This window comes from Furipterus horrens, unplaced genomic scaffold (assembly GCF_987537825.1).
Source record: "Furipterus horrens unplaced genomic scaffold, mFurHor1.1.pri manual_scaffold_15, whole genome shotgun sequence".
NCBI lineage: Eukaryota > Metazoa > Chordata > Mammalia > Chiroptera > Furipteridae > Furipterus > Furipterus horrens.
The window spans coordinates 2,148,294-2,161,029 of record NW_028327185.1 but is presented as its reverse complement, the minus strand read 5'-3'; the positions used below and the strand labels follow the sequence as shown (position 1 = coordinate 2,161,029).

Below are 12,736 nucleotides of genomic sequence, written 5' to 3'. Positions count from 1 at the left end.
GCATGTAACCGGGCCGACCCACCAAGCCCCCCGGCACCCTTCTGTCGGCAGTGGGTGCAGAAGGCAGCCTGCTATCCGCTGAAGAACGACTGAGGGGTGGAGAGATGAAGTGGCTACACAGCTTTGTGCATGTGTGGCCCATCCACAGCTCATCCAAAAGAACGAAAGGGAACAGGAAGAAGAGCCTGGGCTACAGCGTGGGGGTCTTGTGCGTGGAAGCGGTTCTAACTCCCGCGAGAAATCTCTGAAGACCAGCCCCGGGAAACGGAGCGTGTAAGTGGATGCCCGATCCACAGGAACGAGGATTCTCTGTAGGGAACCTCGGGGCCGTGTTCCCATTTGCTCTCAGTCCTCAGCACTGATGGTGAAGATGCACTCTCCGTGGAGCGTGACATGTCCTCGCACAGCATCCAGCTACTCGAAACACATCAATCAGGGTCTGCAAGAATCGCGCAAAGCTGGCAGGACGCGGACGAGGAGCTTGACGGCCCGCACTGAGATGCCCGTTCTCAGAGCCGCACGTTCATCACCCGTCCAGGACGGCACCCCAGCCCCGTGCAGGCAGCATGTCAAGGGCTTGCGTCAGGCAACTTGACAACACAGGCAGCCATTTCACTGCTTATCAGTAAAATGGCCCGATGCTATTTCATAGGTACAGTTTAACAGGATTTCAGAGTGCGTATATTTATCCCCTAGTTTTTTAAGTATTCATTTGCAATAATTAATACATGTTATACATAATATGTCCAAATCTGCATTCTATGTACACAATGTTACATTTCAATTTGCATATGGAATGTAGTTGACATGTATTTGAGAATGAAGAATCGCTGACTTGTCTATCCTTTCAGAAATGCATTATTTATTACCGAGGGTCACATGCATTATTTATTACCGAGGGTCACAGTTCTGTGCATAAAAGGATAAGGTGGGCTGTGGAGACACCAGGATAAAAAGGACATGCTCCCTGCTGTCTCATTTATGACCTGTTGAAGAAACACTGCCAAAATATTGTTACATATGCACACAAAGCTAAAACAGCACAAATCATTGTGGGAGATTAATGGATGGACATACAGAAGGAAACCGGAGGGCCAATGAAAATGTCTGAAATGCTAAACCGTTAAGTCCTCAATACTAGAAGGACTGGGTGGGCAGGAGGCCATTACTGCGCCTTCACAGGGCACACAGGGGCGGGCGTGTTAACTTTGCCCCCAGCGTCACAGCCCTGGGTGTGCACTCAGACGGCTCCCGGCACAGATCCCAGCTGGCTTGCTGTCACCTGCACGTGCCAGGGTTAGTTCAGGAATGGACACACTGGGGGGAGACGGCTGTTAGGACTTCTTGGGGCAAGAAAGGGGCTCTTGTCCAGGAGTTTCCTAACAAGGCCCTCCTTTTAGCTGGACGAGGGTAAGGAAGGGTGAAGCCCTAAAAGCTGCTTGCACCATCCCTCACCAACAAGCGAAGGAGCTGCTGGAAACGGAGTTCATGCTGGGAAAGCAGGGCCGAAAATTGGAGACTGAGCCCTGGTCCTACCTGGGGCTCCCAATCGAGTCAGACTTCATGGTCACATGCACAAGTCCCCTTGCCACCTAGAGAGGCCTGCCTAATGTGACTACTTAAAAATGAATGTACGTGAAACCTAAGGAAGCGCCTCTCTGTGAAGTCCTCTCCTCTTCCCCCTTCCAACATAACCAGCATGTTCAACAGCAACATGAGCATCTCACAGGATGGGAGGGATTACACTATACACCCAATACCACGTTACATGCAGCCGTGTGGCCCAAAACCACCTTCCAGAGCTCATCTAGATGTAAATGTGGTGAATAACGTGAGGACTTCATCTGCCATTCTGAGGTGGAACATGGTGCCCCGACTTTCATGTGCTTTTGTCTCCTGGAAATGCAGAGAATGAGAGGGAATGATTACGTGCTGGGCAGAATATGGCAGGAGTCCAGCCTGCGGGAGCTCTTTGAAACTAGGACGCAATGAGTGAAAGTTACTCGTGAAATGATACCTTCTCTAGAGTATGACGATAAAAGTAAAGGGGATAATCTTTTCAATGTCTAAATGATACCATAATTATCAAATGTCTGGAAATTATTGGTACCAACATACTTCATCAACCCTTAATTCTACAGATTGCCAGCTTTGATCATATTTGACAGGTAGGTAGTATAAGAATGCACACCCAGGTACCGTGTGAATAGTACAAAACGGCTTTCTCAGCCTAAATGCCCAACGGCCTTCAGATTTTTAAATCTGAAGATGGAGGAGACAGAGGGAGGTTCTGGTTAATTCAGCGATCTGTCTTATCAAGTGATCTGAAAAGTATTTTTACCTCTTTTTAATTACTTTTTTAAATTGAAAATAATTCCAGATTCACAGGAAGTTGCAAGGATGGGACAGAGAGATCCCTTCACCCAGTGTCCCCAGCGGTTACATCTTACACGCTTATGGTACAACATCCACACCAGGAGCTCACATTGGAATAACATGTGTGTGTTCCACGTCTGAGTACATGATCCCACGTGTAGACCTGTGTAGCCTTCATGACCATAATGCAGCCCCGTTCTGTTACCACAAAGGTCTCCTTTGCTCGACCCCTTTACAATCACACCCACCGATATGTTTCACTAAAAAATACTCCTCCTAGATAAGAGGACTTTATTTTCTATGTGAACCTGGTCTAGCCTGTTACACTTCTGTAAAACGCTGTCCCCGCCCTTTGAATGAATTTCACGATCTATCAACAGGCTCTCATACTCAGTGTTAAAAGCGGTGCACTCCACCTGAACTTCCAGACTCGTTTCCTTTATTGGAGAATCTGGTTTGGCAACACACGCACCCCTGATTTGTGGTGAATTCCCTTCTCTAACCGCAGCTTCTCGCTCTGGCTGATCTCAAGTTTGGTACCACTTTTCCATCGCTCCCCCTGGGGCCCCTCCTTCACCTTCTCAGATGGCTGAGCAGTCCCTGGATGCTGGTAACTTGTTAGGCCAACGCAAAGGAAACAGATTTGCAAAACAGGATTCCAGTGTATTAATTCACTCTGGGATTGATAACGGCACAACAGCACTATTCCTTCCCATCAGGACCTACTAGGAAACTCCAAACGTGACGACAGGGTCCACAATGCCTACACGCAGACGCCCACCGAGGGGTGGTGCTGGTCAAAAGTCTGGCCTTGTCCCTGGTTCTGGAAAACCAGCCCCCTACCAAAGGGCTGCTCTTCACCCCCCTGTTCCTGAAACCCAGGCCGAGGACTTGGGGGGGGGGGTGTTAATTTCATGCTAACTCCCAGGCCTCTGCTCATTTCCTCAATTCGATTTGCGAGGGTGTCAGGATAGCCCTCCTCTTTAGGACGGGAATCCCCCTCCTTCCAGCCTTGGACTGCACTCCGGGTCCTCATTTCAGGCGGGGCGGCCTCCCACGTGGTCCCGCGCACCTGTCACCTTTGCGTCCCGGCCCTGTCTGGACACCAGCAAACCTCGGCTGCTCTCAGCACGGACGGTTGGGGCGATGACGCCCGATGTGCATGTTCCATCCCAGGAAAACGACGGAAGACCGAGAATTCAGGCCCGAGGCAGGCGATGCGCGTTGTCCCTCGCGCGCCGGTCAGTGTGGCTTCCCGCGGCTGCGGGCTCGGCGGGGGCGAGGGGCGGGGCGGACGGGGCGGGGGGCGGGGCGGGCCGGGAGGGGGCGGGGCTGGAGTGCACGTGGAGGCGGGGCCAGGGCCAGGCCGGGGCGGGGCTGCGGGGCTGCTCGGTCTGCGGCAGCCATGGGACACCGGCGCGTCTCGGCGCTCGTGGGTGCGGCGCTCGGGGGCCGGTGTCCGGCTGCCGGGCCGCCACAGCCCCTCTGGGTCGCAGCAGGCTTCCACCGGCCGCCCAGCGTCACCCTCTGCTTCGCTTCGGAGGCAGATCGTGGCGGCGCCGGGCCCGGCTCGCAGGACAGGCCTGCCGGGGCGGAGCGGCTACAAGGGAGCCGAGAGCTAACGGCGGCTGAGCGACAGATCGTGGACCTGCACGCGGCCGCCTGCGCGGTGAGGCCCCGCCCCTGTCCCGCCGCACTGCTGGTGCGCATGCGCGATGAGACGCCCCCCAAAAAACAACCGTTCCGCCCCCTGTTGGAGCTCGTGCGCCTGCGCAATGAAACCCGTCCTGTCTGGCCCTCGGGACCCTGGGGTCCTTGCGCCTGCGCGTCCCATGCGGATTGCGAGGAGCTGGGGCCCCGTGGGGTCCGGCCTCGGGCTCCTGACCACACGCGCACCTCCCACCCCGTTGCGCTTGAAAACCGGCCGCTTCTGATTCTGGGCCGAGAGTTAACGTTAGTGTGACCTGGGCTATGAGTGTGACTCGTTTCCGATCGGTGCACGAGCTAAACGCTGGCCTTGTGGGAGCCATCATCGTGTGTGTGTGTGCGCGCGCGCGTGTGTCTGTGCGTGTGTGTGCGTTGGGGGGCGGGTGTGAAGGGATTGATGGAGGACGTAGAGGAGCTGAGAAGCCACAGGGAAAAAAAGTGCATCTCTCTGCACGATCCGCTAAACACCCTGCCGCCCAGTGATTTTAATGATGAAAAATAAGACATAAACTTATTTTAATTTTTGCTACCATTTTCTCGTCCCTTCCTTCCACTCTCAAGAGCACAGTTTCAAAGGGAGCTATCACTGGGCGTTGGCATTTTCCCTGGACAACCTTGAGCCGCGTTTTCTGCTGTTTGGGGACCTGACCATTCATTGCCTGTTAGCACCGATACCGAAACTCAGCGTCTGTCCTCGCGCTGTCTGACACCGCAGACGACCTGAGTTTAAAGGTGGCATGTTTATGCGCATGGTTTTTTTTATCTCAAGACAGCAAGTGAGTCCCATAATGACCTGTTTAACACGCCGCGTGCGGCCAGGTCTTGGCAGGACGGCTGTTACCTGGCGCGCCCGAGCCCGGGGAGCCGAGGACAACCCTGGGGATCCGCAGGCCCTGAGCGTCCTGCCAGCGTGGAGTCGCCGGGCCATGGCTGCGGGCTTTGGATTGCTCTTGCTTTGACTCTTTTTGTAAAAATGTGTAACTTCCTCTCGTGCTGCACATAGAAATATGGTAAATATGAACAAACGCGTTATTCTTGTCAGAGGAAGGGCCTGGGACAGGGAAGAAGCTTTATGTCACTCAGGGTTTCCGCACTGTCGTGGGCTGTCCCGAGGCCGCAATAAACCCAGCAACAAGCTGCTCGTGTTTCTCCTTCCACACATCGAAGCTCCCCCACCCTGCCCCAGTGTCCTGCCCCTTTCCCTTCCTCCCTGGGTGGACCGGCCTCACGGAGCACCTCGCTCCTGTCAGCCTGTCAGTGTTACTGTGTCGTGTCTGCTGTCCCCATTACCTGACAGTACCCGAGGCTCCTGCACGGAAGACGGGGGAAGCTCGGGTGGGCAGCCAACAAGCTCCGAGTTTCTGGCCGTGCGGCAAGCCAGGGGCCATCTGTCAGGCTTCCCGGGGGCCAGGTAATGGCCCTCACAAGACCCAGAAGCTGTAAGGCGTGAAAAGGAGGCTGCTAGCAGAGTCTCCAGTGTTTTTTGTTTACCTGTTTTTCTTCTAAGTCTTCAAACACGGGCTTTGTAAATAAAATGAGGTCTCGGCAGTGGGTCCTTCTCAGGTAGTGGGTTCTCCTCCTGGTTTCCGATCTCTGCTTCTGCGGTCCCAGAGGATTCGGGAGGCCCCGAACACTGGCCTTGGGACCTGCTTGCTCGACCGCTGCTGCTCAGGTCTGGCTTCCGGGGCTTCCCTAGGGGAGGTTGAGACTTGAACTCTCTTTACCCTTCTGTTCCTGCTTTGTTCATGGAGCATGTTGGTTAAAACCTCAGCCAGAGTGGAATATTCAGCTGGGGGAAGGCACTCGGAAGAAGTACTTGGTAGCATGCACAGAAATGTAAGTTTCGTGCCTGTTCAAATGAAAAAGCCGTCACACGCGGTGCGGAGTGGGGCGTGGTGAAAGCAGTCTATGAGAAGAACAGGAGAAGCCGCTCCAGCAGGAACATCTCCAGGCTAACGGGCATCGCCCGCAACCCAGAGAAGAGGCCGAATGGCGTGCTCCGCATTCACACCGCATGCAGGGGCCCCTTGTGAGAACCGTGTTTCAGTGGACAGAGAGGGTGCTTCCTCTACGTCTGAAGGGCGGAGTCAGACCCATGAAAGCCGTGAGTGTTCACATGGTAAAACAATACTCTAGTTTTTGCTTAAAAAGCAAACTAACAACATTCTTAAAAAAAAAAAAAAGGAAACGTAGTGTAAAATATCCAATGCAGTCCCACATCACGGAGGTAAAGAAAAGTGTCCAATAATGGCAGAGATAATACCTTTCTACAGACTGCTGGTTTCGATTGGCGCCTTTTCTGTGCGTTTAAATCATTTCCCGCGTATTTTAAGTCTGAAATTGCAAGTACGACTTCCAAGGGGAAATTCATTTTCAGCCGCTCAGGCGCTTCCAGTCGTCGAGCTCACCTGCTATTAAACGTGTCACCCAGGAGCTGAATGAACACTACCTGCGCGGCGGCGGCGGCGGCGTGCCTGGGCCTAGAGGCTTCTTGTTTCCCAGCAGCTTCTTGCTTTTCTCAGACTGTGCATCCCCCGGCCTGCCACCTGAAATCGGATTGCGCGTGACATCGGAGTGCACGTGGTCTGTCGTGGCAGGGGCCGCCGGGACTGCTGGACGACGTTTCCTATTGGGTCACGAACACTTGGCAGAGTTTTGTGGGTAGAACCAGGGTGAGGAGCGTTGAGCTGAATGACCGGTCTCATGTCGGGACTCTCCCCAGGCCGGCCAGCTGAGCTACGTGGATCCCGCCACTGGCTACCTGGTGCTGACGCAGCTCGCCCACATGCGGAGGGGCCAGTGCTGTGGCTCCGCCTGCAGACACGTAAGTGGCAAGTTCTCGCCTTCCGCTCATAGGCCACGGTGCTTCTGTGACTTTGTAAATGCCTGTTATTTGGAAAGCAAGTCAAATAAAAAAGCTAAGTGGGCCTGGAGTGCACTTTTTACAAGCTCCTTTAGCCAAGAACAACGAAGTCCTTAAGACCAACACGGGACCTTTAAAGTTAATGGGATTTGGTAACGTTTCACGGTGACCACAGGTCCTTGAAATGCCGTGAGAGCTCTTTCTCACAAGGAAACTTGTCACTGGGTTTTCCTTAAGTCATGTTCAGTAGGTAAGTGCAAAGAGGACAGGAAAGGGGAGCTGGAATATTGCAAACTAGATCCCAGAAAGCATTTTTCCCTTCATTATTAACTGAATAAATAGAAACTTACCCAGCATTGAGAGGTGAGTTTCCTTTCAAGGATAATGATTTTCTTTCTTTGTTGCTTTCTCTCCCCTCCCTCTCTTCCTTCCTTCCTTCTCTCTTCTTCCTCTTTTCTCCTCCTCCCCCCTCCCCTCCCTCCTCCTTTTTCTCTCCCCCTCCCTTTCATTCTTCCTGTGGCGCTTTTCTACTCTGTTTTTAACCATGAAACTAGCTACCCCAAATCGTCTGGTTCCTAAAATGGACAGTGATTCAGATGAACTGCTCCTTCCCTATTTTAAGCAAAAAATAAATGGGAATGAGTTCTCCACTATGACTTTTCAAAAGCACTAGTCAGGTAAATTGTTATAGAAGTAAGATTACGAGCAGATAACAGCCTCTGTCTCCAGACCACTTGGGCTGTATGTTTTAGAGTGAGAAGGCATTAGTCCGTTCAACTGACCCACTTTATAATTAAGGTGTAGACACTAAGCCCATGTATTAACTGTCGCCGACACTGAAGATCAAGCCGTTGGCGTTTACGTACGTCCCCACCTGCTCCGTTTTCTGTTTCTAATGAAGTGTGTAAGTCTTGCATACATTGGCGACTTGGGGATTTTCTAAGAGTGAGTTATTGACAACAAAATCTTCAAGTTGGAAGGGTGCTTTTAGGAAGTGATTCTTGGGCCCTAATTAGCAGTGTTCCTCCAAGTTGTAATCAATCTCCTCTTAATCTGCAGGGCCTGGGGGATCAGATGATCTCTGTCACGTGGGTGGCGGTCCCTGTTTTCTCACCAGGGTGATCACGAAGCAGTGCAGTAATAACTTGTTTTATTTCTTCTGCAGTGCCCCTATGGTCAAGTCAACGTTAGAGATCCAGCTAAAAAGAAGCAATTCAATTCCTGTTTTTACGTTTGACAAAAATTTTCTCTCCGTTCTCCCAAATTAAACCTTATTTAACAAATCGACACCCTAATCCAGAAGTGTTCTCTGCTCTTGAGTGCCTGAGTACTGGGTTAATCGTAAGTATATATATTTAAAGGACATCAATAAAATGAAAAAAGCTAGCAAATGTTGGTGTAGTTCCAAAGTGGCCCATTGATAGTTCTTTTTCTTTCTTTCTTTCTTTCTCCCTCCCTTGTGATCAGACACATACATTGAAGACAGCGGTCAGCGTTCCATTAAATAAGTAGCGGCAATCGGGGGACGTTGGTACCCCTTGAGTTTTCTTGTAGCCTCTGCTCTCTCCTGGTTTCTCCTTGGGGTCAGCACCCCAGTGGGGATGGCTGGCCAAGGGGAGGCTTTAAAGACATACGTCATTTTATGTATTTCTTGAGCCAGGAGGAGTCTGACGTAACGTAGTATCGCTCAGCGCCTGCGTGGCCGGGAAGTGCCGTTCTGGGACAGGTTCTCTCAATGAAAACTTGACATTGCTCTCACGTGGGGGTCGGGCCTCTCCAGAGGCCCTGAATAAGCCGCTCTTTCCTCTCTCCCCCGCTCTGCTCCTCTGTGTCCTGTGCACTGCCCAGGTGAGTCTCTCTCATACCCATTCCAGCCACGGCTGTGTAACCCTGGGCATCAGGCCCCATCCGACCCGCCTCAGGGGCGCATGGGACAGTCTTAACTCTCCGGGGTCTGCCCTTGGCTCACCACCCCTGATTCCTGCCCAGGGCCTAGCCCCCGGGCTGGCTCCACCTCAGCCCGTTCCCCCAGCAGAATCTGAAAGGTTCTCAAACATCCAGGGCTCTGCCCTGGTCTCTGCCTATGGCCCCAGCGAGTGTTTTACAGACCTTGAAGAACCAAAAAGGTTTGGTGCCTTCTCTCACGTTCAGCTGAAAAGAAAAGGTCTTCTAAACTGGAAAATAAGTGAAAAGAAGCCCAGTAAGGTTTTAGTATTCCCACTGATGGTGACTTCTGTGGTTCATTTCATGTCAAATACTAAATTGTTTCCTAAACTTGGCATTTGGATGCCCCAGTGGTTGCCGGTGCTGGTGCCTCCCACCCCGGAGGTGCTGTGGAGTGAACAGGAGCCAGGGACCAGCAGCTTTCCTTCCAGAAAGGTCTGTGGGCCCTTGGGAGCCAATGCCCTTTCCATCCCGGGTCAAAGAGCACTCTTTCCAGGGTGTGGGGGACGCTTCCTTCAGAGTCCCAAGAGGGGGAAGGAAAAAGAAAAAAACAGAATCCAAACAGACCATCTTTATGGAGGCAAGAGAGCGGGAAAAGGACATTCATTTTGAAAAGCAGCCCCTCCCTGAGACGGGGGTTTGAGAAAACCCGTTGGCAGATGGAGGTAACTCGGGGGCTCCTCCCTCCTGAAGGCTCTTTCCCAGAGCGTTGCCTGCAGGGGGCAGAGCCCGAGAAGCTGGGAGTCCGGCTCCCACCACGCAGCACCCGTGCGCGGGACGCCTTGACTCCTGCGGGCAGAACCTCAAGCCTTCCGCGCAGCAGGGCAGAGGGCGGCGTGGTGACGGCAGGGGTGGGCGGTTCTGGGGAGATGCTTGGGGACCACACCACAGGGGTGGCGCGGGGGGTGGGGGGCTCCCTCAGAGAACACATCAGGGCCCCATAAACGGCCCGGCCGCGCGAGGGTCCACGGTATTGTGTTCGCACGCTGCAACGCAGACATCCAGGTCCCTTACTGGGCGGGCGTGTGTACCCAAACATGTGGCTGCCCAGAAGGGCGGACTTCCCTCCCGGTCTAAATCGGCTCGGCCGCTCCACTTCCCAGGTTCCTGGAGACGCCTGCCGCCAGGCGCCGTAAATCACGGGCGACCGATGTCTAGACTGTTTCTAACACGGAAAACCCTGAAGGAAACGGGGGCGTCTTGCTGTGGGGTTCACGCGGTGGAGGGCAGGGATGGATTCCGCCGCTGCGGCCCTTCCCCTCCTGGGTAACGGCGCTGCCCTCTTGGGTCTTCCAGCAGGTGGCTTACACGCAGCGCCCCCCCCCCCCCAAGCCAGGCTTTTAAAAATTAACACCTCCCTCCCGCAGTGAACCTATGGGCTCCCAAACCAGGTGTGTTTGGAAAACGAGGGGCATCAAGAAGAAGGGGAGCCCCCTGGGCCCCGCATAGGTCTTTGTTCCACTGCAGCTCCCCTTCCCCTACTGGGCTTGCGAGGTCTGCTCCGCACGCACGGTCCCGCCGCGCTTAGATGAGTCTGCGGGGGAGCCTGGGCTGGGGCTCGGCTCCAGGCGGTGGCACTTCGCGCGGTGCCTTCCTGGGGGCACTGAGACCCCGCTGGCCCTGCTAGCCCAGAAGCCCCCTGAACTACCCGTCCCCGCTCCGTGCCCACACCAGCCATGCCGCCTTCTCTGCATTGGAGCAAAAGCTTGACTCTGGGGACCGGACACCCGCCCAGGGTGGAGGACTTAAAACTCGGTGCAATCTTTTCACTTCCTGGCAGCAGTTAAAAGGTACTTCTGCCCAAACCATCCCCCCAGCTGGGGGAGGCGGGGAGGGGAGGGAAGGCATATTCAACTGTGTGTGTGGGTGTCAGTGCTCCAAGCGCCCCTGTGGGCAGCCTAGTTTCTAGAAAAGGCCGTGGGAGGACCCGCAGCTCTTAGTTGGGGGTTGGGTGGCCCCTGGGATGCCCAACCCACCCAGGCCCTCTGGACGCCCTACCCTGCCGGAGCGCCCCACGCTGGGTAGACCCGTGTCCCCACTAACGGTTAAGCTCAAGACCCCAAACCACCAGACTTGCAGAGTCCCTTCCCGAGGCTCTGGGTGTAAAAGCGGGTAAACCTGGAATCCCAGCTCTAGGGGAATTCCTGACGACTTCATCTTCCCGCCCGTAACGTGTATTCTACAGCGTGCCGTGTGCGGCTCGGAGCGCGCGCTTGTGTGCGTGCGCGTGTGCAGGATGTGTGCATTTACCGAATGCCTAAAATCGTCCGTCGCCCCAAAGAGGACAGAGCTGCTTTGGACAGGGATGAGTAAGAGCACCTAAGTGTTTTCGGGTGGGTGTCGCGGTCCATCCATCCATCCGACGGCCTTGCCAGCGACCATAGCAACCGAATCTGGGAGGCTCATTCCCTCCCTGGCTGCAAGAACCGTCGGAGATGCGGGGGTGGAGGAGGGTGTTATCCAGGAAAGAAAGAGCTAAGGAGGCCGGGATGGGAAGGGAAAGTCGGGGTATGGGGACCTCAGAAGATGAACTAGCGGACTAGTTGGCCGATGAGACTGGTTGGGAAAGCCAAGTGTTCGGGTCGGATCGAGACAAGCACTCTGTCCGGGTGCTCCGAGGTGCATTCCGGATTGGGGGTGAAAAAGGAAGCCAGGGGGCTTGCTCTGTGGCTCCTGCCCTACCCCTTGCCAACCCTAAACTGTAGAGCAGAGCTGGCAGCCCATCAAGGAGGTGGGTCCACCCCTGCCCAGTCCCACTTGCCCCGCATCGCATGTTGTTATTGCCCGCGGCTCATAGCCACGCCGGCGCCCCCAGGCCACCGCGCCCTGGATGAACGCACCGTGCGCGCGGGGGAACGGCTGCAGGGACACCGGGGAGGGCAGGCAGCTAGGGTGGCATCGTCACCCGGACCGCATCCTGAAGCGGCCAATCTCGCTGCTCACACCTCCCGCTCCAGTGACGCGGGAGCCTCGCAGTGATCCCGCGCCCCCATCTCCAGCGGCGAGGGGTGCGCTGGGGTGGGGGCTGGGTAAATCATTGGCCAGAGGCCCGGGTTCTCCAACAGCTTCCCCGCCGCCTGACTGTGCCTAGGGCTGCTGGGGCGACGCAGACCCTCTGGGACCTGACACCAGGTAACGTGACCCCGCCCGTCCAGGGTCTATAAGTCTGTCTGCGCCCCCCTCCCCGCAGGCTCATCCCCCAGGGTTTGAGCCCCCCCCCAAAGTTAATAGGTATTTCCACCTCCTTGCCTTTGGCCGGCGTGCAGACCTGCCGACAACGCCCCCCTGAGCTCAAAACGCACCCTAAAATGCTGGGTTTCCGAGCGCTGAGAGCGACGTGGGACCTGAGGGGTGGAGGGTGGGGGGGTGGGCTGTGTGTGCTGTGATCAATCTATGGCTTGGCCCAGCTCCCCGCACCAGCTACCGCCCCTCGCCCCCTAGGCAGGATCAGCTGCTGGCGGCGTCTGCTAGGTGGGGGGGGCTCAGGGAGGGCTACCCAGGCTGGGGACCCGAGCCCAGGGGCGCCACCGGACTTCAGCCCCCTGCGGCGCCCAAACCTCAAGATGCTGGGGCTTTATGAGGTTCAGTAACGGCGAGGCCTCCATTAACACCTCCCCGGATTATTGAGAGGCTGGCAGGGCGGGACTCAGACCCGGAGACTGTCTCTGGGTGCCGGCCCCCGGAACCCTCTGGCCACCCCACCTCCTCCCCTTCCCGAGCTGGAAGCATAAACAGAAAATAAAAGATAGTGGAGGGAGCTGCTGGTTAGAGGTGAGAGATGAGAAAGAGCGAGAGAAATATTCCCATCCAACGGTTGATGCGGTTTATTTATTTGGATTAACAGAA

At 55.1% G+C, this 12,736-nt stretch overlaps 1 protein-coding gene across 1 annotated transcript; it reads left to right on the top strand.

Moving 5' to 3' along the window:
• The first annotated feature begins 3,756 nt into the window (after window positions 1-3,756).
• On the top strand, window positions 3,757-8,233 carry CUNH1orf53 (chromosome unknown C1orf53 homolog). The gene is made up of 3 exons (XM_090263343.1): window positions 3,757-4,045; window positions 6,806-6,907; window positions 8,112-8,233. The coding sequence occupies exons 1-3, from the start codon at window positions 3,782-3,784 to the stop codon at window positions 8,181-8,183; spliced, it is 438 nt and encodes a 145-aa protein (XP_090119469.1). The 5' UTR covers window positions 3,757-3,781; the 3' UTR covers window positions 8,184-8,233.
• The last annotated feature ends 4,503 nt before the right edge of the window (window positions 8,234-12,736 follow it).

Bases quoted from the DNA above. Each gene is read 5' to 3' on its own strand.
- CUNH1orf53 (XM_090263343.1), top strand. From the start codon at position 3,782: ATGGGACACCGGCGCGTCTCGGCGCTCGTGGGTGCGGCGCTCGGGGGC. The intron at 4,046-6,805 runs GTGAGGCCCCGC...GACTCTCCCCAG, and splicing joins TGCACGCGGCCGCCTGCGCG to GCCGGCCAGCTGAGCTACGT. The intron at 6,908-8,111 runs GTAAGTGGCAAG...TTTCTTCTGCAG, and splicing joins GTGGCTCCGCCTGCAGACAC to TGCCCCTATGGTCAAGTCAA.